At 29.1% G+C, this 24,029-nt stretch overlaps 2 protein-coding genes across 2 annotated transcripts; both read right to left on the bottom strand.

The window, feature by feature from the left end:
- Nucleotides 1-1,032: 1,032 nt before the first annotated feature.
- Nucleotides 1,033-15,767, bottom strand: LOC119600799 (alanine--tRNA ligase, cytoplasmic). The gene is made up of 3 exons (XM_037951346.1): nucleotides 15,608-15,767; nucleotides 14,428-15,430; nucleotides 1,033-3,238 (listed from the first exon to the last, which is right to left on the bottom strand). Exons 2-3 carry the CDS (start codon nucleotides 15,420-15,422, stop codon nucleotides 1,339-1,341), a joined length of 2,895 nt encoding a protein of 964 aa, XP_037807274.1. The 5' UTR covers nucleotides 15,423-15,430; nucleotides 15,608-15,767; the 3' UTR covers nucleotides 1,033-1,338.
- Nucleotides 15,768-20,563: 4,796 nt separating this feature from the next.
- Nucleotides 20,564-22,254, bottom strand: LOC119600797 (mitochondrial ribosome-associated GTPase 2). Its single transcript, XM_037951343.1, has 2 exons — nucleotides 21,970-22,254; nucleotides 20,564-21,898 (listed from the first exon to the last, which is right to left on the bottom strand). Exons 1-2 carry the CDS (start codon nucleotides 22,102-22,104, stop codon nucleotides 20,909-20,911), a joined length of 1,125 nt encoding a protein of 374 aa, XP_037807271.1. The 5' UTR covers nucleotides 22,105-22,254; the 3' UTR covers nucleotides 20,564-20,908.
- Nucleotides 22,255-24,029: the final 1,775 nt, after the last annotated feature.

Below are 24,029 nucleotides of genomic sequence, written 5' to 3'. Positions count from 1 at the left end.
TTTTTCAATCGTAATTTTCAAAAATCATATCCTTATTGTGTGCAACTGTGCGTTAAAAATGTTTAAAGGGAAATAATGAGGCAATTCAAATATAAAAAATTAGTTTAGATTTTTAGAACAAGTATAAATCAATGGAATTCAATTATGAGATGTTTAATCAATCATTAAAAAATATAAAATATAGAAATTGATGAATTAACACAAAGAATTATTAAAAAAAACGCACTGAGTTGTCTTTCAAAATCTTTAACTGCCAAAGGAGAGCGACTTGTATCCAAGCAAAAACCATTGAAGTCCTCATCTATCTTCTCCAAAGTCCGTATACGAAATTAAAAGAACACTATGTTTAAATTTAGACCTCTAAACAGACCTTAGGTTGCTTGGAAACAATATAAAGTGAACTATCGTGTGGTACGGGAAAATACTTAATTTAGGTATTTACAAATAGAGGCGGTTCTCATCACCTAAGATCCACAAAAGCAATATTTTTCAGCTAATACATACACTTATATATAGTTAGAACCCAAATCAAGAATTACTATCCAAATCCAGCTACGCCTACTATATTTTATTCATAAAATAATGCATTCAAAATATGAGGTAGAATATCAAAATTCTAGTATGTAATAGTTCTATAAGTCCAAATCCATTGATTTCCTAATATATCATGTATCCAATTCAAAATTGCTTATTATTTTCGAAATTAAATCAAAGAAACGATAGATTTCATATTAAGTCAAATATTGAAAAATTCTTATAGGTATATAGGATAATAAATCGGTTAAGAAATGTCCAAACTTAGTCGTTCCACTACTAAAATATCTAAAAAATGTTATTCTAATATATAGGGGTAATAAAAATATGAAATTTTATAAAATAATGCAGCAATATTAAAAAAATTAACAAAAAACCTAAAAAAGCAAAATACTTTATTGACCTTAAAAATTAACAATACGTTCAGATTTTATCAAAAATCTCGTTAATTAATATCACGATTTTACTTTTTATGGTAGAAAATTAAAATATAAGATATTCTTTAAAAAATACAACAAACAAATTGCTTTATTTTGCTAAAAATAATTGTTCAGATAAAGTTTTTTCTTAAAATTTATAAAATTTTACATAGGCAAATTACTTAATTGATTCACTGTAGCTTAAAACTTAATCTTCAAAGAAGCCTACAAATAAATACACATTTATTTATACTAGTATGTATATAGATGTTTAATAGCAAAACAATTATTAATAATAAATACAAGGAAAAACCAAATGCAAAATGAGTTAAAACGATAATTATTTATGCTTTTTTTTAGAAAAATGTGAGTCTTTTAATTTTTCTTAATTATTTAACTTTAAGTTAGCAAAATCGTTAGCCATTTTGAGTACTTCAATAACATTTTCGTAGTTTGAGCCAGAAGCTTGGGCTGATTCGGGTTTACCACCACCTTTGCCATTAATAGCAACCGAGATGTGTTGCACCCATTCGTTAGCTTTCAGACCTTTTTCGATAGCACTTTTAGGGACGGAAGTCAAACAGAAAATTTTTTTGGAATCCGCGTCTACTGAAACAAACATTGCAGACGTGTCAGGGTTTAACGAACGAACTTGTTTAAGAGCGGCGTCTAGCGCCTTAGTATTATTATAAGCTTCAAGCTGCTCTACTATAATAGGTACGTTTGGATTGCTTGTGCATAATTCTTTAGCTTTTTCTACAACTGTTACTGATACGGCATTTTTTAAAGCACGTTCCTTATCATCTAATTTCTTTTTAAGATTTTTAAGGCAATTTCTCATCTCGTCTTTTTTAACATGAGAAATATTGGCATGGGCAATCTCTTCACTTAAGTCAACAATTTGTTTGACATAGCCTTTAGAGTTTTTAGAATCATTTATTTCTTTGCTAAGTTTCAATATTTCTTTTGCAAATAATTCTTCTTTTTTAATGGCTTTTAAAGCTTCGGGGCCAGTCAGAGCAACGATGCGACGTATACCTTTAGCTATAGCTTCTTCACTACTTATAACAACATCGACAATGTGACCCGAACGTCTGAGATGAGTACCACCGCAAAATTCAACGGACGTTTTTTCTCCCACATCAGAGTCAGGATTTTGTTCTAATTCTTCGACGGGTACACCAAATGATATTACTCGGACAGGATCTGGATAAACTTCATCAAAAACTGAACGGAGTCCCCTAATGCTTTTAGCAACAGACAGTTTAGATTCTTTTGCATATATAGGAACGTTTTTGTAAACTATATCTTTAAGAAGTTGTTCCGTTTTAGCGACTTGCTCTATAGTCATTCCCGATTTATAGTTAAAATCGAAGCGCAGCTTTTCTGGAACTACAAGAGAGCCCTTTTGTTCAGTATCCTTTCCTAAAACTTGTAATAAGCAGTGATTGAGTGCATGAGTTGCTGAATGATTCTTCATAGTTAATGAACGACGAACTGTATCAATGTGTAAATTTACTTCATCGCCAACTGAAAGGTTACCCTCTACAATACCTATATGGAGAATATATCCTCCTCTATTGTAAACGCGATCTACAAGAAACTCATTAGCCTCATCATCGACTTTTACGAGAACACCTTGATCAAAAATTTGACCACCACTTTCCGCATAAAAATTGGTTTTATCTAAAACCAGACCAGCTTTTTGACCAGAAGCAATAGTTTCAACAAATGCATTTTCATATCGTATGGCAACAATTTTTGCGCTACACGGCGCAAATATATATTCCGATTCTCTATCATCTGAAACGCTTTCGTATTTGTATTTAAATGTATCGTCTGTGACTGGAATTTGTTTTTCCTTGAGTTCCGAAATAGCATGTACGTCAAGGTTAATTTCATCTATTTTATTTGCACTCTTTCCTTGTGAAAGAACATATGAACTGTGTTTAGCCTTTTCGTATCCATCCATGTCGATTTTTAAACCTCTTTCTTCCGCCATTAGCTGAGTTAAATCAACAGGGAAACCATACGTATCGTACAAACGCCATGTCACATCTCCGGGAATAATATTGTTATCTCCTAATTTTGCAATAGTACGATTCAGCAAGTTGCGCCCTCTAGTTAACGTCTTTAAAAATTGTTGTTCCTCTTCATTAATAACGTCGATTATATGTTGAGGATCTTTTGCTACTTCAGGAAAAGCTTCTCCCAATAACTTTACTACTGTATGTACGAGAGTTGCAAAAAATCCAGGCTTGGCATTGAGTTTTTCTGTGGCATATCTACAAGAAATAAATGAGAAAAATTATTATGTTGTATAGTATGAGGAATTTAATTATAAATTTAAAAGATTTTGCCTATCGTCACCGATTTGGATAATGATATGATAATTTACAGATGTTTCTTAGAACTATATCCGTCTTGTTCTAGTACACGGTAATTGCTTTATATGTTTGACAATTATTTTAAAGAATATATGTATATCTATAGTGAATATTTTAAATGCTTGCTCACGGCATTTAAATAAACAAACAGAGCCATAGTCTGTACAAACAAAAACAAAACATCAAATAAATCGTCACCTAAAATGCAAGAAGGCGTAACAACCAAAAATTTTAAAATTTACTTTTTGATTGAAAATAAAATATGCAAATATGCATTGTCAAAAAATCCGACTTTATTAACGAAATTCAACAGGGCGAAGTAACAAATTGGTTTTTTCCACAATCAAAAGGAAACAACAAGATATTATAAACAAAACGCTTTTAAAAAAATAAATAAAACTATATTCATGTATGCGCTTCCATGTGATATGGACCGATTGTATAGAAATTAAGTTCATCTATATACCTGGGAAGTGATACTATTTTTCTGAAAGGTGGATCCGAGTAGAACAAGAATATGTTTTTGAAATTTGCCAAACACCTCCAAAATCTTGAGTTACGGGTAAAAAACGGGTTTTCGTACCTTTAGACTCTCATAAGTCAGTAACTTAGTTAAATCTGAACCGATTTTGAGTTTCTCTACGGATTTAGAAAACAGGAGCTGAGGCCTTTATAACAAAGTTGCGTTTTTCTCATGAATAGACATGAGTTTATAATCAATTAATAAATAGTACGGTTTCTATATAAAATACTTTCAAAAAACATCTCCAAAATTGGACAACGGTGCAAAACTAAAATAAAAAATAGGTAAAAAATCCGTTCAGATCCAACTATGTTACTGACTTATAAGAGTCTAAAGGTACGAAAAACCGGTTTATTAACCCGTAACTCAAGATTTTGGAGATATTTGGCAAATTTTAAAAACATATTCTTGTTCTACTCGAATCCACCTTTCAGAAAAATAGTATCATTTCCCAGGTATTTCAATTTTCGTTTATTTTGTCTCACTGTGTAAATGATCCATTCTGAAAAAACTTGAAAAATATATTATATCGAACTTTATCATAATATGGATATTAATATGAGATTTTTCAATATCAGAGTGATTTTTACTATACAGGATTTGAAAGATTTTTGAAAACATCATTTATCTCGAATATTATCTTTAATATAATATTATTTAAACAATTTTTAGAACTTTATTGTCAAAAAAAATGTTATTAACACCCCAGCAAAAAAATGTCGCTGTAGTGCAAATTATCATGACTTCTTTAATAACAGTGCTAATACAACTCATTCTAAATGCCTTCCTAAATTCAACCTATTCCGAAGTTAAAAAATCCCTTTAAAACTTCAAAAATAATTCAGATTGTTAATTTCATCAAATGAAATTTATGTGCTTTTAGAATTATTTTTGAATATTAATATTATTTTATATATTTTCCCATAATTATTATAATATTTTCCTTAAAAATATTTTAAATATCTTCCAAAAATACATACAAAACAAATAGCTTGATCCAATAACAAACATCGTTTTCGAATCATCGAATTTGCATTGGTTCGATTATTCGAAATTCTCGCATAAACACATGATCTCCAATGACACGCTAATGTTAATATCAAGCATGTTTCACTTAAATCGAACCACTTCGTCATCGCTAGCACCTCTGATTGAACAACATCTTTGTCATGTAACTTTTCGCTGGGATGAAATTAAAAAAAAAAAATAGTAATTTCCACAAGTCAGAATATCCTAAAAAGCAACACAAAAGACAGTGTCTGGAGTCACATTTATAAGGATATAATACATAGAATGAGACATTGTGATAAAAATATTAGTTTTATAGTTTTGAAAAGGGTTGTTACGACCTTTCGCATTTCAAGTGACGATATGTATATGTAAACACACACACACAACAGATTTAAGCCTGCTTTTATAAGTACATATGCTGCGTTTGTAGTTTCAATTATTACAGAAAATTCAAAAAGTACCAGTTGAAGAGTTCCTTTTTATAGATTTTTATACCACACCAAAAATTGGACTTCTCTGACCAAAATTATCGGTTCTATTGACAAAAAACAAAAGGGCCTATCCACAAAAAACATTTAAATAATAAAGGTAAAAATTCCAATTTATCCATTTTTATATACGCCATTGTCAACTATCATAACATCTATCACTATTAAATAATTTGTTTATTTACGACAATATAAATAGTTTTTTGCTTTTCCTGTAAAATTTTAAAAATGTTAAATAGGGCCGTTTGCGTCTCAGGTGACGTACATACAGTGTTAGAAAAAATAATAGAAACGACTTTAATTTGTGGAAAAACTGAATTTTCTCAAAAACTACTCGTTAGAATTTCATGATTTGTATCTTAAATAATAGATATATGGTTTCTAAGTTGTTTTGCTCCATCGTATTTTATTGTTATTTAAAAAATTTGGCATTGGAAAAAATAATAGAAACACTGGGGACACAAGCTAAGATTTATTTTTTTATGTTTTGTATTTATTTTTAAAAATTTAAATTATAAATGAAATTCTTAATATAAAAGTATAGTTTTTAATTTAATTTTTATGTAAACAAATTTCGAGCAATGCTAAAATAAGTTAAATTTACAAAATCTAAAAAAGTTTAAAATTCAGTTTGAGTTGTTTAAGTTTAGATAAAATGCCCCTATCATACAAAAACATCAGAAAGAATATTCTTTGTAATCTTTTTCATAAAATAAACGTATTAGATTTTAGAAAAGGTAATGAAATAAAAAACATATTTTATTTTCCTCATTGGAAAATATTCTGTTTTATTTTTTGCAATAGATCGTAATGGGTCTATATACTAGTATTAATTCCCAAACAGTACTATACCTAAATTTAAAATTAATTTTCGAAATGAATTGAAATTTTAGTTTTAAATTCAACTTATTTTACCTGTCCATCAAGATACTTTGATATTTAAGCCTTTTTTAATCACCAAGAACAGGTTGAGTTGCCAAAATGTAAAATATTGCTCAAAATCTGGGCCAAAAATCGGTGGATTATCGTTATCTGTAAGCGGATTCAAAACTTCTTCGGCACGAAATCTTTTCAAGAACTAATTCTTTAAGTAATTTAAAAATGTTAAACAATTTCTTTCACTGTTTTAACTTTTCATTTAAGAAAATTTGTCGTGACTCTAATTCAGCCGTCAGAGCTCATATGGTCAACCAGGCGTCGTTCCCACGACAATCGGTTCTTCGCACCGGAACGACTCGGAGTTCAACGAACAACGACCAAGGATTGTCAACTCAGCCACACCGACCTTACACGTGTCGCTGCTACAACAACAACAACAACCAGGCGTTGAAAAAAACACACGTGAGAGCGGGTTTTTGAGATGACAATCAAATGCCAATTAATAATCAGATTAGTTAATCTAAAAATAAATTTAATCTTATGTAAATCCCCTTTGATGTTTTTGAGTACAAGATTAAACTTCGTAGTGTTGCCATACAAAACAACAGAAAACGTCACTGTTTGTTATCAAAACAATGCATATTTTATAAAAAAGAAGAAGACAATTGTAAATTTAATATGAAAATTAATGAAAACTTGAATTAAAAACAAAAAAATGTACTTTGAAGTTCCCATAATTTATACTAATCAATAAATAGAACATTTTAATGTTTATATTTATAAAAATTGTATTAATTTTTTTGCATCAGCTGTTTACACTTTTGCATTTCGTGCTTAAGTTTAAACCACCTCCATTGGGCGCTTAAACTTGCAAACTAAATTAACTAATTGAGTACTCAAAAACAACTTTCGAGGATTAATTTTAATTTAATCGCTAATCTTTCACCTAAAGATTGGCCCTGAATCGTTTCTATTACTTTTTCCAATGCTAAATATGTCAAAGACCAATAAAATACGATGGAGCAAAAAAACTTGTAAATTCTACAAATCATAAGTAGTGTTAAATACCTTTTATTTAAGATACAAAACATAATATTCCAAGGTATAATTTTTTAGAAAAATTATTTTTTACCGCAAAATAAGGTCGTTTCTATTATTTTTCCCACGACTGTATGTCTGATTTTATGTTTCTAGCAAAGTATAACAAGTAGTCCGACTCTCATATATAGGAAATTACTCTCTCACATCTACGAGTTCCGTGTGAATTCAACTCTCTTGTGAGAGGTTTAAACTTGTCAAAACACTTAAAAGTATACCTTGCTTTTTTGACCACTTTTATGGATCGTACGCGAAATTTCCGCTATCCACAAAAAATCTGTAATTTTTTAAAATAGATTCATCGCACTTTTCACATGAAATATTGTTTAATTTTCTTAAACTGGAAAAAATATATTTTTTCTATTTATTAACATTTAATTTTTGTTGTTGTTGAATTTGAATTTACAAACAGAGTTTCAATTTTTGGTATTGAAAATTCAAAAAAATTTAAAATTGTAATTTTTTATAAAACTCTGTGTGTCAAAGAGTGGGACTACTTGTTACACTTTGGTTTCTAGGTTCAATAATTTAGAAAATCAAAAAAATGCCAGTTATTCAATCAATATGTTGCATGTTTAATAGTGCGTTTCTAGGCTTAATATTAAAATGTACCAGTTAAGGAACGAAAAAGTACCAAAGAGAGTTCCCCTTTATAGATTTTCATTACATTAGGATCCTATATGTCTGATTTTAAGTTTCTACGTTCAATAGTTCTAAAAAACTAAATTTTCAATTTTGCGTTTCTAGGTTCAACATTAAAGAAGTTAGTTAGTTAGTTTGAAAGGAGGATGTACATATATACATCAAATCGGAAGAAATACACCTAGGCCTCTATCGGGCCTGTTGTGCGCTCCTTAACCAGTGCATCAGGTGGGAATCGAACCCACCACCTCCGGTCTACCAGACTAGAACACTAATCACTAACCCACCGGAGGCCACATTAAAGAAAATTTAAAAATTGGTTTGTGAAGATTATCATATACTCCAGGCTCTACATGCTTAATTTCATGTTTCTAGGTTTAATATTAAAGAAAATTCAAAAAGTGCCCTTTAGACAATGAAAAACTCTCCAGGTTCTCATTTATTCCGAGCTCTACATGCTTAATTTCTGTTTCTAGGTTTAATATTCAAGAAAACTTAAAAGTACATTTTGAAGAGCTCAAAAGTACCAAAAAAGATTTCCAAAAAGTACTATTTATAAATTTTTGATAAGTTACGAATATGAATGAATTTTGGATCGATTTTGAAGATAATTATCTTATATGGTTTCTGAGAAAACTATTTAAGAATTAGGAAAAAAACATCCTTTTTCGAGGTAGACCGACATTTCTACTTTTGATTATGGGTCGATTATGTATCTCGGTGGCCATTTCAATTGCGTTGCCAAAATGATGTGTATACTAGACGTTTTTTAAGCAATATAAACTTTGTTTTTTTGAAATTTTGTTTTATAAACCTTTTATAAAATAAAAATGTTGTTTGTGAAAAAGGGGGTGAATGTTTTATTCAATAATAATCTTAGTACAATTAGCTTTTGGTTAACCTGAACTATTTCTAGACTGTAATCATTCTCTTATTTTGAAGCTGGCAACGCAACTTAAGTTAGTTTGCAATACATAATCGACCCATTAGTTTTAGGCTGACAGACACACATAGTTAAAACGACTCAGAATTCGATAAGGACCCGAAATATATAACTTTGTCATATAAATTGTTGTTTTCAAAATTTAATTAAAGTCAAAAAATTATAGCTAACGACGTAGCGGTTATTCCAACAATTTTTTTGTATGAAGTTTTTAAAAATTTTACGAGAAATAAAAATTGTTGTTTTCAAAATTTAATTAAAGCCAAAAAAATTCGCTAACGAAGTAACGGACAGTAAGCTAGTTATTCCATACAATTTTTTTGTATGAAGACTTGAGCATTTCTAGACTGAAACAAGTAAGAAAGTATAGTCGGGCGTGACCGACGATATGATACCCTACAACAGGGATGAATATTAAATGTGATTTATTTTTCATAATAAAGCATTTATCTTCAATCACCGTAACAATATTTGGTTATATGATTAAGATTTACACAAAACACGTTCATGACGAAATTCATCACGAAATCAACTTTTTAAGACATGAACGTTAAAGTGAATTTCTAAAGGGTACTTTATATGGAGACTAGGGTAAAAGGTTATCCGATTTTCATTAAACTTTACACCATGATTTATAAGAACACAAAACGGAATAGTGCTAAATTTTGTCATGATTGCCGTTACCTGAACACAAGCTTTTTTAATTTCTTCGTAAGGCATTATTATTGAAAATGAGTTTTATTTTCTGACGGAAAAAATAAAACTCCTCAAATAATTTTTTATTTTATGACGGAAAAATAAAACTCTTTTTTTAAAAGTTTCATTTGAATTTTTAATTTTATGTTGAAAAATAACTTTTTCAGATTGATTTTTATTTTTAAAGTCACAAAATAACAGTTTTAAATTAACTTTTTTGATATAACATAACTGTTACGGTCCCTGAAATATTCTCTTAAGGGCCAATCTTTAGGTGAAAGATTAGCGATTAAATTAAAATTAATCCTCGAAAGATGTTTTTGAGTACTCAATTAGTTAATTTTGTTTGCAAGTTTAAGCGCCCAATGGAGGTGGTTTAATCTTAAGAACGAAATGCAAAAGTGTAAACAGCTGATGCAAAAAAATTAATAAAATTTTTATAAATATAAACATTAAAATGTTCTATTTATTGAATAGTATAAATAAATGGACACTTCAAAATACATTTTTTTTTTTTTAATTTAAGTTTTCATTAATTTTCATATTAAATTTACAATTGTGTTTTCTGTTGTTTTGTATGGCAACACTGCGAAGTTTAATCTTGTACTCAAAAACATCAAAGGGGATTAACATAAGATTAAATTTATTTTTAGATTAACTAATCTGATTATTAATTGGCATTTGATTACCATCTCAAAAAACCGCTCTAAATATTATAGTAAAAAAATTGGGGGACAAATGTTCAGTAAAATGGCGTTTTTAGATTGACAACGATCCAAAATATATTAAAAGTACAGAGAGGACGTTCATGCAAGCGAGCGGGATTGACATGTTTGCAGTGCCCAGAATAATTTCTAGATCCCAATCCAATTGAGAACATATGGAATGATATGGAGCGACAAATAAAAACAGAAATTCCTAAGAATTTTGCCAATTTATGGGCTGAAAGTTAAAATTTATGTCATGAAATTTCTAGTGGGTTCTGCTGAAGATTATGTCCAGGAGAAAAAATATTATCAATATAAGCAACTATTCTACAAAATATAAACTTTTAAGAGCGGGTTTTTGAGATGGTAATCAAATGCCAATTAATAATCAGATTAGTTAATCTAAAAATAAATTTAATCTTATGTTAATCCCCTTTGATGTTTTTGAGTACAATATTAAACTTCGCAGTGTTGTCATACAAAACAATAGAAAACTTCACTGTTTGTTATCAAAACAATGCATATTTTATAAACAGAAGAAGACAATTGTAAATTTAGAGTGTGTGCCAATCGGTAACAATTTACTTGAAAATTTAAATTTTTGATAGATATGAGGTGAATAAAATTTTACTAGCTCATCGGGCTACATAAATTTTTGACAAATGAAAAGAAAAATTTGAAAATACAAAAAATAAAATATTTTATAATTTTAGTTTATAATACATTTGTTGTTGTAGAAATTTATTTTAATAATACAAAATCAATAAAAGTGTTTCTTTTATTAAAATAAATGCAGATTTTCTTGTGAAATTAGTGACAATTGTCAAAATTTTATGTAATCAAAAAAGATTTCGTTTGGCACAGCCAAAGTAATAATATTTTCCACCATAAGAAAATTTTATTTTACTTTAGAACTTTGCTGCCGTTTGGCACACAGTCTTAATATGAAAATTAATGAAAACTTAAATTAAAAACAAAAAAATGTATTTTGAAGTGTCCATAATTTATACTAATCAATAAATAGAACATTTTAATGTTTAAATTTATAAAAATTTTATTAATTTTTTTGCATCAGCTGTTTACACTTTTGCATTTCGTGCTTAAGATTAAACCACCTCCATTGGGCGCTTAAACTTGCAAACAAAATTAACTAATTAAGTACTCAAAAACATCTTTCGAGGATTAATTTTAATTAATTCGCTAATCTTTCACCTAAAGATTGGCCCCAAGTAAAATTAGATAAATTTATCCGGTTGCTTTGCTTTAGTTTTATTTTTTAATCATTTTTTTATTTTGAGTGTGTGCCAATCGGTAACAATTTACTTGAAAATGTAAATTTTTGATAGATATGAGGTGAATAAAATTTTACTAGCTCATAGGGCTATATAAATTTTTGACAAATGAAAAGACAAATTTGAAAATACAAAAAATAAAATATTTTATAATTTTTGTTTATAATACATTTGTGATTGTAGAAATTTATTATAATAATAAAAAAATCAATAAAAGTGTTTCATTTATTAAAATAAATGCTGATTTTCTTGTGAAATTAGTGACAATTGTGAAAATTTAATGTAATCAAAAAAGATATCGTTTGGCACAACAAAATGTAAAAATGTTCCCACCATAGGAAAATTACAATCCGCCGTAGAACTTTGATATCATTTGGCACACGCTCTTTGTGCTAAATTTACGTCCAGATTTTTTTTTTTTTTGGGGTAGATGTACTTTGGAAAGAAAAAAATCTATACGCAGCAAAGTAGTAGAACAAAATGTAATGTGGACATGAAGGACATGTGTTACGCATAAAAAATTTTGTTAAAAAAGTTAGGAACTATAGAAAATATGTATTTTATTTTATTTTTAACAGTTACCAAATGTGCTAACCTCATAGCGGAATAATAGCGGAATTTTCTATTTTAATTAAAAAATCGAGACATTTTCTATTTTATTAAAAAATGTAAACATTGGTAAACATCATAGATGTAAAATAATGATTAATAATCGTAATCATTTTTAATTAGATTATTTTTATTAAATAGGTAAAATTAATGATTAATTAACGATTGTTTTCAATTTTTTTAATTAATTATTGATTACGATTAAAAATAATCTAAAAAAAAATCAGGGATTAATTTAAATTAATGAAAATAATCAAAAAAAAAAAAATCAAAATTAATCAAAAAATTAGTTGATTATTTTCAAGGATTAATTTTGATTATTTTCCATATATTTACTGTAATTTCCTACCAAACTAAACATAGACTTTTTTGATATACTTTTACTCAATATATTTCAGGATATATTATTCTTCATATAATACTACTTTATGTCTTTATTTTCATGTGGATTTATTATTTATCGCTAAATTCCATATGGACATTCCATACTGGAATTTCACATACACTCACACATACATACACATGTATGTGTTGTATAATTAATCTATTTTTTTGTCTTTTAATTTTAAAAATCGTGATCAATTTGTAATTTAAATTTTTTTTTTGCTTTTTTTGCACATTTTAATAGCTTTTTTAAAACTGCAATTGTGATTTAATTCAAAATTTTTTTTTTTTTTTTGATAAATTTTTTTTTTCTAAAATTTATAATTTATATTTGTATAGAAAATTTCTTTTTTGATGGAAAATTTTATTAATTTTTTATTTTAACAGAAAATTTTTTATAAATTTTTTTATTTTTATAGAAAATGTTTGATAAATTTTCTTTTTAGCTGGAAAATTTTTTATAAATTTTATATTTTAATAGAAATGTTTTATTTTAATAGCAAATATTCTTTTTAGATAGAAAATTTTTGATAATTTTTTATTTTAATAGAAAATTTTTGATAAATTTTCAAATTTAATAAAAAATGTTATAAATTTTCTACTTTAATAATTTTTTTTATAATTTCATTTGATCATTTTTATAAATTTTCCATTGTAATGGAAGTTTTGTGATGAACTTTCTATTTTAATAGAAATTTTTTGATACAATTTTTATTTTAATAAAAAAACAAAAAAAATTATAAATTTTCTTTTTTAATGGAAAATTTTTGATAAATTTTAATAAAAAAAATTATTCAAAATTTTATATTTCAATTGAAAATTTTTGATGATTTTATTCTCATGGAAAATTTTTGATAAATTTGTTATTATAATAGAAAATTTATCAATATTTTAATAGAAACAGAACAGATCCCATGTTTAAAAGAAATTTGACAATTTTTTTATTTAAAGAATATTAAGATTTTTAAAAAATTTTTATCTAAAAGAAGTTTCTTTTTTATGTATTTTTATTTTTTCAGCAACTAAAATTATCAAAACATATACACTAGTTCGTACCGTGGACCATTTTTTTGCAGGAATTCTTAAACAAAACATTTTAATGTACTAAATACGAGAGAAATAAAAAACATTTTTTTTTCTCAGTTCCGTACCTGTGATTGAATATTTTGATTCCAGTAAACTGAGTTAAAAAGTTTTCTGCAATCTTTTCGAAATGGATCTTAAAAATTCCGTAATTTATTAGCTTTTCGTGGGAAAAAATAATTAAAATTATTATTAGTGTATATCTAGCCCACATACAGCACTGAAAGACGAATTTTGGAATGTGATAGGTTTTTCACTGGCCAACTAACAACAAACTGGTGGGTTTTTAATGAATTTTTTGAGTGAGAATTAAATAAGTAACCTAATTTCAGAAATAAGCATTCCATTGTTAAATCGGAAAATCTTTAAAAATATGTAACGACAATTAACGATTTCAAAAACATTTATTCCAATTTTCACTATTTTGTGCCATTATTATCTGTCCACAGTGCACATAAGATATTTTCCTAACTTGTAGTACTGAAACGATGTTTGTAAAATGAGTCATGTGTTATTATCAATACATATATCATACGTCATCAGAAGTGCACTTTAAGTTACACATATGTATGTATGTACGTACATTTGTATTTGTTATGACTTTATAATGAGAGTGTTGACAAAAAATCACATCACTCCTCAAATAATTTATATTCACTTGCATTCGGATTGCATCATGAAACGTAATGTTTAAATATAAATTAACCTAAGAAATGTTAAACTTTTAATTACCTAACGGCTCTTCTTAGTATACGTCGCAACACATAACCACGTCCAGTATTATCGGGAGTTCCACCATCAGCCAATGCAATAGTTATGGTTCTGGCATGATCAGCCAAAACTCGATAAGCCATATCAATTCCGCCTACGTCATCTTCACCTATTTTACCTTTATAAGGTTGGCAGCCAGTTCCTGTTTCTATGGCTTCAAATAAGGGCATAAAAATATCTGTGTCATAGTTTGAACGTTTGTCTTGTATAACGGAAACAAGACGCTCAAATCCCATGCCGCAATCAATATGTTTTTTGGGCAATGGTTTTAAAGATCCATCTTGCTCTCGATTAAATTGTATAAAAACTAAATTCCAAATTTCTAGAACATCCGGATCATCCATATTTACAAGTTCTGGAACGCTTCTTCCTCCAATACGATCGAAATGCAACTCAGAGCATGGACCACAAGGTCCAGTCTCACCCATTTCCCAAAAATTGTCCTTCATATTACCTGGAAGTATGTGTTCCGGTTTAAGACCAAGATCTAACCAGAACTGCTTGCATTCCAAATCAGGTTCTAATCCACTTGCTTCGTCACCGCCAAAGTATGTTACGTATAGACGATCTTTAGGAAGCCCCAAACGTTCAGTTAAAAATTCCCAAGCCCAGGCACAAATTTCCTTTTTGAAATAATCCCCAAAGGACCAATTTCCTAACATTTCAAAAAAAGTGTGATGGTACACATCTTTACCAACATCATCTAGATCGTTATGTTTACCGCCGGCGCGAATACATTTCTGGGTATTGGCTACACGTTTCCATTTTGACATATCACTATTTGGGTCTGCAGTTCCCAAAAATATAGGTTTGAACTGATTCATGCCGGCATTCGCAAAAAGCAATGTCGGATCATCTAAAGGAATTGTACTCGATGAATGGACATATATATGACCTTTTTCCTTAAAAAAGTCCAAGTAACATTTGCGAACTTCAGCAGCAGACATAGACTTCATGTTGGCAACTAGAAAGTGTAACATGACATGAATAATTATTAAATATGCCACGCAAGAAAATATATACTATATTATATAAAATAGATAATGAACTTTGGAAAAAAATAGAATGAATAAGTTATATAGTTATATCGTAAACGAATATTTCTTAATAATAAATCTCCTGCATTTTCTAAAACACTTACTTTTCCTAAAAACTTAAAAATTCAGTTAGACCTTTCTCTACACGTTTTCAATTCACAATTGTGAAAAAAGTTAACTTTGTATCAATTGAACAATAATGACAACTATTTATAACCAAGGCAAATTTACAAAAGGTTCGGAAACAAATTTTCTAACGCACATAAAGAAAACAACCCGACGAAAAATAAAACAAACCGTAACAGCTGTTTTATCAAAATTTTTTTGGTGTGGTGAGTTTTTTTTGTTTACAAATATGTGTTTGTGCACGTGGAAAAGACGCAAAAACTAGTTTTCAATATTTACATTTTCAATATGTGTTTATGCACGTGGAAAAGATTCAAAAAAATTGATTTTCATGATTTACTTTAAAAAAATTATTTTTGATCAATTAAAATATGTATATAAATGTGGAAAGGAACAAATCTGATAAAATATAAATATATTTGGGATTATATCGTTACAGAATGCCTTTTAATAAAAAACATTCAAAAAATGTTACTATGAAAAATGAAATATATGTAAATGCTATCGGACGATTTTGTGCACGATAAAAACTAATATAGAACTTTAAGTTGGAAGTGTAGAAATCGGATGGCATAAATTTTTTTCCGGATTTCATCGTTCTAGGGTGTGTACTACAACAACAAACTTTTTTTTACTAAAATGTTACTATGGCCGTATATATAAAATGATATATAACTGCTATTGGACGATCTTGTGCACGATAAAGACCTATATAGAACTTTAAGTTGGAAGTGTAGAAATCGGATGACATACATTTTTTTCCGGATTTCATCGTTCTAGGGTGTGTACTACAACAACAAACTTTTTTTTTACAAAAAATGTTATTATGGAAGTATATATAAATTGATATATAACTGCTATCGGACGATCTTGTGCACGATAAAGACCTATATAGAACTTTAAGTTGGAAGTGTAGAAATCGGATGGCATACATTTTTTTCCGGATTTCATCGTTCTAGGGTGTGTACTACAACAACAAACTTTTTTTTACAAAAAATGTTATTATGGAAGTATATATAAATTGATATATAACTGCTATCGGACGATCTTGTGCACGATAAAGACCTATGTAGAACTTTAAGTTGGAAGTGTAGAAATCGGATGGCATACATTTTTTTCCGGATTTCATCGTTCTAGGGTGTGTACTACAACAACAAACTTTTTTTTTACAAAAAATTTTACTATGGCCGTATATATTAAATGATATATAACTTAACTGCTATCGGACGATCTTGTGCACGACAAAGACCTATATAGAACTTTAAGTTGGAAATGTAGAAATCGAATGACATACATTTTTCTCCGGATTTCATCGTTCTAGGGTGTGTACTACAACAACAAACTTTTTTTTTACAAAAAATGTTATTAGGGAAGTATATATAAATTGATATATAACTGCTATCGGACGATCTTGTGCATGATAAAGACCTATATAGAACTTTAAGTTGGAAGTGTAGAAATCGGATGACATACATTTTTTTCCGGATTTCATCGTTCTAGGGTGTGTACTACAACAACAAACTTTTTTTTTTACAACAAATTTTACTATGGCCGTATATATTAAATGATATATAACTGCTATCGGACGATCTTGTGCACGATAAAAACCTATATAGAACTTTGAGTTGGAAGTGTAGAAATCGGATGACATACATTTTTTTCCGGATTTCATCGTTCTAGGGTGTGTACTACAACAACAAACTTTTTTTTACAAAAAATGTTATTATGGAAGTATATATAAATTGATATATAACTGCTATCGGACGATCTTGTGCACGATAAAGACCTATATAGAACTTTAAGATGGAAGTGTAGAAATCGGATGGCATACATTTTTTTCGGATTTCATCGTTCTAGGGTGTGTACTACAACAACAAACTTTTTTTTTACAAAAAATTTTACTATGGCCGTATATATTAAATGATATATAACTGCTATCGGACGATCTTGTGCACGATAAAAATCTATATAGAACTTTGAGTTGGAAGTGTAGAAATCAGATGATATACATTTTTTTCCGGATTTCATCGTTCTAGGGTGTGTACTACAACAACAAACTTTTTTTTTACAAAAAATGTTATTATGGAAGTATATATAAATTGATATATAACTGCTATCGGACGATCTTGTGCACGATAAAGACCTATGTAGAACTTTACGTTGGAAGTGTAGAAATCGGATGGCATACATTTTTTCCGGATTTCATCGTTCTAGGGTGTGTACTACAACAACAAACTTTTTTTTTACAAAAAATTTTACTATGGCCGTATATATTAAATGATATATAACTTAACTGCTATCGGACGATCTTGTGTACGATAAAAACCTATGTAGAACTTTAAGTTGGAAGTGTAGAAATCGCATGGCATACATTTTTTACCGGATTTCATCGTTCTAGGGTGTGTACTACAACAACAAACTTTTTTTTACAAAAAATTTTACTATGGCCGTATATATAAAATGATATATAACAGCTATCGGACGATCTTGTGCACGATAAAACCCTATATAGAACTTTAAGTTAGAAGTGTAGAAATCGGATGACATACATTTTTTTCCGGATTTCATCGTTCTAGGGTGTGTACTACAACAACAACCTTTTTTTTTACAAAAACTGTTACTATGGCCGTATATATAAAATGATATATAACTGCTATCGGACGATCTTGTGCACGATTAAAACCAATATAGAACTTTAAGTTGGAAGTGTAGAAATCGGATGACATACATTTTTTTCCGGATTTCATCGTTCTAGGGTGTGTACTACAACAACAAACTTTTTTTTTACAAAAAATTCTACTATGGCCGTATATATAAAATGATATATAACTGCTATCGGACGATCTTGTGCACGATTAAAACCTATATAGAACTTTAAGTTGGAAGTGTAGAAATCGGATGACATACATTTTTTTCCGGATTTCATCGTTCTAGGGTGTGTACTACAACAACAAACTTTTTTTTACAAAAAATGTTACATTGGCCGTATATAGAAAATTATATATAACTGCTATCGGACGATCTTGTGCACGATAAAAACCTATATAGAACTTTAAGTTGGAAGTGTAGAAATCGCATGGCATACATTTTTTTCCGGATTTCATCGTTCTAGGGTGTGTACTACAACCAAAGTATAACACTACAACAATAAACTTTTTTTTTACAAAAAATGTTACTATGGCCGTATATATAAAATGATATATAACTGCTATCGGACGATCTTGTGCACGATAAAAACTTATATCGAACTTTAAGTTGGAAGTGTAGAAATCGGATGGCATAAAACCCTTACAAAGTTCAACAGATAAATTTTGTTTCATATAAAAGTTGTTGTCGAATTTTATAGCTATTTTTTTAAGCCAGTTATGAGTGGTAGTAATTTCCCGAGGTGGACCTTATATCGGGGATAGGTTAAATTATGGACCGATCCCCTTAAATTTGACAAAACGATTTTGACTCCTTGTTTATGTGGAATTTCGTTGCTATATTGGTATTTTTATTACAATTATTGGAGTTAATATCTTTTTCTGAAGAGGAACTTATATGGGGGTAGGGTTAATTTTGGATCAACCCATAAAGATTTTGGATCATATTAATCTTGTAAAATAATTTCCTGATCCTCATAAAATTTGGCAAAAAGATTTTAGTTCCTATAAAACTTGTTTTTGTCGTTTTTCTTCGCTATACTGGAATATTGAAGCTCAATAATAAACTCCATCTACTAAAAATATTTTGACAAATACCTATTGTCTAAGATCCTAGTCTATACTTTTATGGATTTTAGACCAATATTTCGGTGTATAAGTTCCTTGGCTCCCTGATGAATTTATCGTATACCGATATTGTCCATATTCAATAACAAACTCAATCAACTAAAATTATTTTGGCAAATATTGGCTGGTCTTAGACTGTAATAAGATCCCAGCATATACTTTTATGGATATTAGACCAATATTTCGATGTGTTACAAACGGTGTAAAATGTTCCTTGACTCCCTGATGGGTAGTGTCTTTCAAGTGGTGATTTAACGATCTTGAAAGTGACGGAACTAATAGGGAATCACATTGTTTGCCGGTCTCTGGTAAGATTTTAGGTTGATAGTCATGCTGCACTTAAAGCATTAATATGTCATAGCTGTATTCTTGCATAGTCGTAGAATGAAGAAAAGATCTAAGTGTTATTATGAGACCGTTTACAATAAGGCTGTGTTGGGTACCAGGACCCTGCAATATACACAAATGAGGTATCTGGCGAACTGATACGATGAGGCTCGAATCTTGTCCCATATGAACGGAACAAGAAGTTAAAGCCACCCCTTTTTCATTTTTTTAGGTTGATCATGGAATATAGAATGAATTGCACATTATATATGGCCGTTTTAAAAATACTTGATTCTAAAGAAACCGGGATTATTATTGGGGTAGATGGTGTACACCAAGAACACTGGCTATAAAACATTATTAAAATACATACATTTTTCTTAGCACAAAATAAATATGTCTAGTAATTTGTTTTTGTTTCATTTGTTTACGTTTTTACAGAAACTCACCACACACACAACAATCAAAAACAGCTGTTAGGGTTTGCTGTTTTATCAAAAGGTTGTTTTATTAACGGGTATAACAAAATAGTCGACTTCTCGACAAAAAGTCGATTGTTCGAAAATCGATTTATAGAACCCTAATTCACTGGTTCCAAAGTCTACATATGGTCCCAAAAGAAGTACCTAGTCAATAGTACTAAAGTCAGTAGTAGATTTTCAATGACACGCACATGTTAAATGCCTATAGTAGAAAGCATTGTATGTCATATAATAAGTCACTAGTACTGGTGACTGCGTCAATGGTAAGTCAGTACAGTTTCACTATTGACTTTTCCTACAGGGTGCATTTTGAATACTAATACAGTAGTAATTTAACTTAAAAAAAAATGGGTTAAATTTTTCCATTTATGTAGAAAATTGTATTTATTGTTACGTTAGGGTAGTGTATTGTCAAAAATTAAATTTTATTTGGACAAATAGAACTTAAGTATAACAGCTTAAACAACCAATTTTCAACTTCGTTGTATAAAAATTTTGTTATTCTGAAATATCCAGTTATATTCAAACGGGATACATTTTTGTGCGGACTGACGATATTCTGAGCTTTAAGAAACGATCCCGAACTGTTATACGGCTACATCTAGAAACCCAGAACTAACTGTAAATGTTATGATTTTTGAATTCAATGTTTAGGAATCATAACAATCAGCTATGTATATTTATTCCGAATGCATTTTTAGTGTTGTGAATTGCAATTTTCATATGTAAGTCGCATTAAATTTAGAAGTCTTTCTAAATTTGTACCGTCTTTGGCGCTAATGCCGATAACAGGTTCATCTATTCTTCTTTTTAATTCTGATATATTTTTAATGGCTTCGGGTCTGTCAATTTTGTTTGCAACAATTATTTTTGGATATGTTGTCAACTTTTTATTAAAACTGGACATTTCGAAATTTAAGTTTTCATAATGCAACCAAGGGCTTTCTGAACTTGCATCCAAAAGATATATCAAAGACGAACATCGCTCTACGTGTTTAAGGAATTGCAAGCCTAGACCCTTATTGCGGTGAGATCCGGGAATGATTCCGGGTAAATCCGCAACGGCCAATTGAAAGTGATCTGCATACTGAACAATCCCTATTTGTGGGTGTATAGTTGTGAATGCGTAGGGCGCAACTTTGGAGCGGGTTCGAGTTATTGCATTTATAAGAGTACTTTTACCAGCATTGGGAAATCCAACTATACCAATGTCTGCCATGCTGCGCATTTCTAAAATATACATTAAGTCTTCACCTGATGGACCATGCTCACAAACTTTTGGGCTATTTTCTTTGTCTGTGGTGAAAAACCTATTCCCTTTTCCTCCAGCCCCGCCTCTTGAAGCCACAAACATCATGTGTTCTCGGTCCAAGTCACCTACTATAACTCCATTTTTATTCCGCACAATAGTACCAATAGGAACTTTAACTATAGTGTGTTTTGCATTTTTTCCATGACATTCTTTAGGACTCCCGCATTGTCCATCGTCTCCTCGAATTGTGCTACACAAATGATTTAAATTTCTAACATCTTTAGATGACTCGAAAATGACATGACCACCATTTCCACCATCACCACCATCTGGTCCAGCACGTTCATTGCACCATAATTGCAAAAATGATATACAACCATTTCCACCTTTTCCTCCAACAGCTCTTACTGACTTAATATCCGAAAAATAATTTTGCTGAAAAAATATGCTTATATTATCAACTTTTGTTTATTTTATTTTAATATCCATCACATTATGATACTTACTTTATTATCACTGCTCGATTTTGGTTTCTTTGGCCTGAGTGCAGGAGTAACGCTGTCCGGAAAACTAATTTTACATTTGTTACTGCAAAACCTGGATTGTTTCTGAAATAACAAAAACACACTCTTTAATGACATAATTCTTAACACTTTTAAAATAATAAAATCATTTAAAAACTTAAAATCTACAATGGCTGAGGCTCAGTTGCCAGTAAATTTTAACGCCGGCATATCGGTTAGTGACGGTTTACATGAACAACTTTTGTTGGGCAACTGTACGGAACGATTATCACCCAATTTACACGATGATTTTTTCATGTTTGCCCAGACGTCTGTTTTCATGTTTGTTGATGATTGTTGTGAGTGTGATAGAGAAGAAAACAAAGTGCCAGTTTACATAGAACCAGGGGTTAGATGTAACGATTTAACGTCATTTTGACGATTTTTTTTTTGTAAATTTAGCCAAATTACGATTGACGATTTTTAATACAAAAATCCCTCTCTTTTGACAATTTGTTCAATATTTAATGAAAAAAGTAATATTTATAGTAATTTTATTAATCACAATAGCAAAATTTAGTTTGTCTCTCATTTATGTTATTAACAAAATATAACAGGAGAATAATGAAAAAGTATAGTGTATTTGAGAATTAACACAAAAATTAAGAAGTTTCGAATGTCAGTTTATCAATTGCGTATAATTAGAGTAAATTTAAAAAAATGAACAATAAAGTGATAAAGTTTAACAAAAAATGTTATAAAATTTTTAGACTAAATTTGCTACTTATACCAAGGACGAACCATAATGAAAGTAGTAAAAATCGGTCTATATAACTTCCCACCCAATACAAAGGCGGAAAATCCTAGAAAATCGTTTGGATGCTCATAAATACGTTGGTTATGCAGAAATTTAGCCAATATCGTTTACTCAGCTTCATATTTTTAACGTAATTATTTGTGGCAATTTATAGACGATTTTTAAAAATTTTGTGACGGTTTTCTTTTATAGAGAGACTTTTCCCCCTGGTTTTTTCCCAATTTTCTTTAAATCTTGAGAGATTTTGAAATTATGAGTGTAAGAGTAGTAGGGTGATCGACTCGATTTTTCAACCGGTTTTAAAACCGGTTTTTTTCTGCTTTACCAGTGTCGGTTTTTTCTTAATGTTGATTTTTCGAATATCGAATAACCCGATTTTTTCATTTTTTAAAAACCGGGTTCGAATACTTTTATTTGCTTTGTATTCAAAGATTATTTAAATGAAATTTTTAAGTTAATAATAATACAGCCCGTCTAAATTTTAAAAATATTCGAGTCGAGGAACTAGCGTTAAACTTTTTTGATTTTCCTAATTAATTAAAAAAAAAATAATTTGTAAAACTGATAACTGTTTGATAAAATTATATCAATCTTAAGATTATATTCCAATTACAATAATTAATTTACGGCTGAAATTTTATGGAAGTGTTGGAATGCCTATGCGGATTTCCTAAACAGGGCTTTTAAAATAAGCTAGGATTACATAGTACCTTATGTATAACAGAAGTGTCCTACTTTTTTCCTAATTTTTTATATTATAGAAATAATGTAAATCAGACGACTAGATCTAAAGTTATAATCTTTTAAACTGTTAAAAATCATTTCGGGTCATGTTTTACTAATCAAATTTAAACATGAACATTAAGTTTTTCAAATTAAAATATATTTTTTTTTTTATTTATAAAAAAACCGGTTAACCGTTTTTTTCTGAATTTGAAAAATATCAACCGGTTTTTTTTAAATGTCAGCTATTCGAACTATTCGAAAACCGGTTTTTGGAAAATGTCGAATAATCGATCACCCTAAAGAGTAGCCATATAATTCTTAATGTATTGTTTTAAATATTTTATAAATAAATAAATATCTATAATTTCTATAAATATAATATTTGTTAAATTAAATATTATGTTAATTTTTTCAAGTAGATATTTTATTAATTTATATAAAACAACTAGCTATACCCAGTGTGCTTTGCTACCCTAAACGCAATATAAATAAAAAATCTTTTTAATAATTTTGAAGATTC

This window comes from Lucilia sericata, unplaced genomic scaffold (assembly GCF_015586225.1).
Source record: "Lucilia sericata isolate MDLA Ls3-8-SP2 unplaced genomic scaffold, ASM1558622v1 Contig000121F_arrow, whole genome shotgun sequence".
In the NCBI taxonomy this organism is placed as follows: domain Eukaryota; kingdom Metazoa; phylum Arthropoda; class Insecta; order Diptera; family Calliphoridae; genus Lucilia; species Lucilia sericata.
Note: the sequence above shows the minus strand (reverse complement) of the source record. Positions and strands in the feature narration are given on the sequence as shown.

Bases quoted from the DNA above. Each gene is read 5' to 3' on its own strand.
- LOC119600797 (XM_037951343.1), bottom strand. From the start codon at position 22,104: ATGTCATTAAAGAGTGTGTTTTTGTTATTTCAGAAACAATCCAGGTTT. The intron at 21,899-21,969 runs GTAAGTATCATA...ATATTTTTTCAG, and splicing joins AATCGAGCAGTGATAATAAA to CAAAATTATTTTTCGGATAT.
- LOC119600799 (XM_037951346.1), bottom strand. From the start codon at position 15,422: ATGAAGTCTATGTCTGCTGCTGAAGTTCGCAAATGTTACTTGGACTTT. The intron at 3,239-14,427 runs GTAATTAAAAGT...TATTTCTTGTAG, and splicing joins ATACTAAGAAGAGCCGTTAG to ATATGCCACAGAAAAACTCA.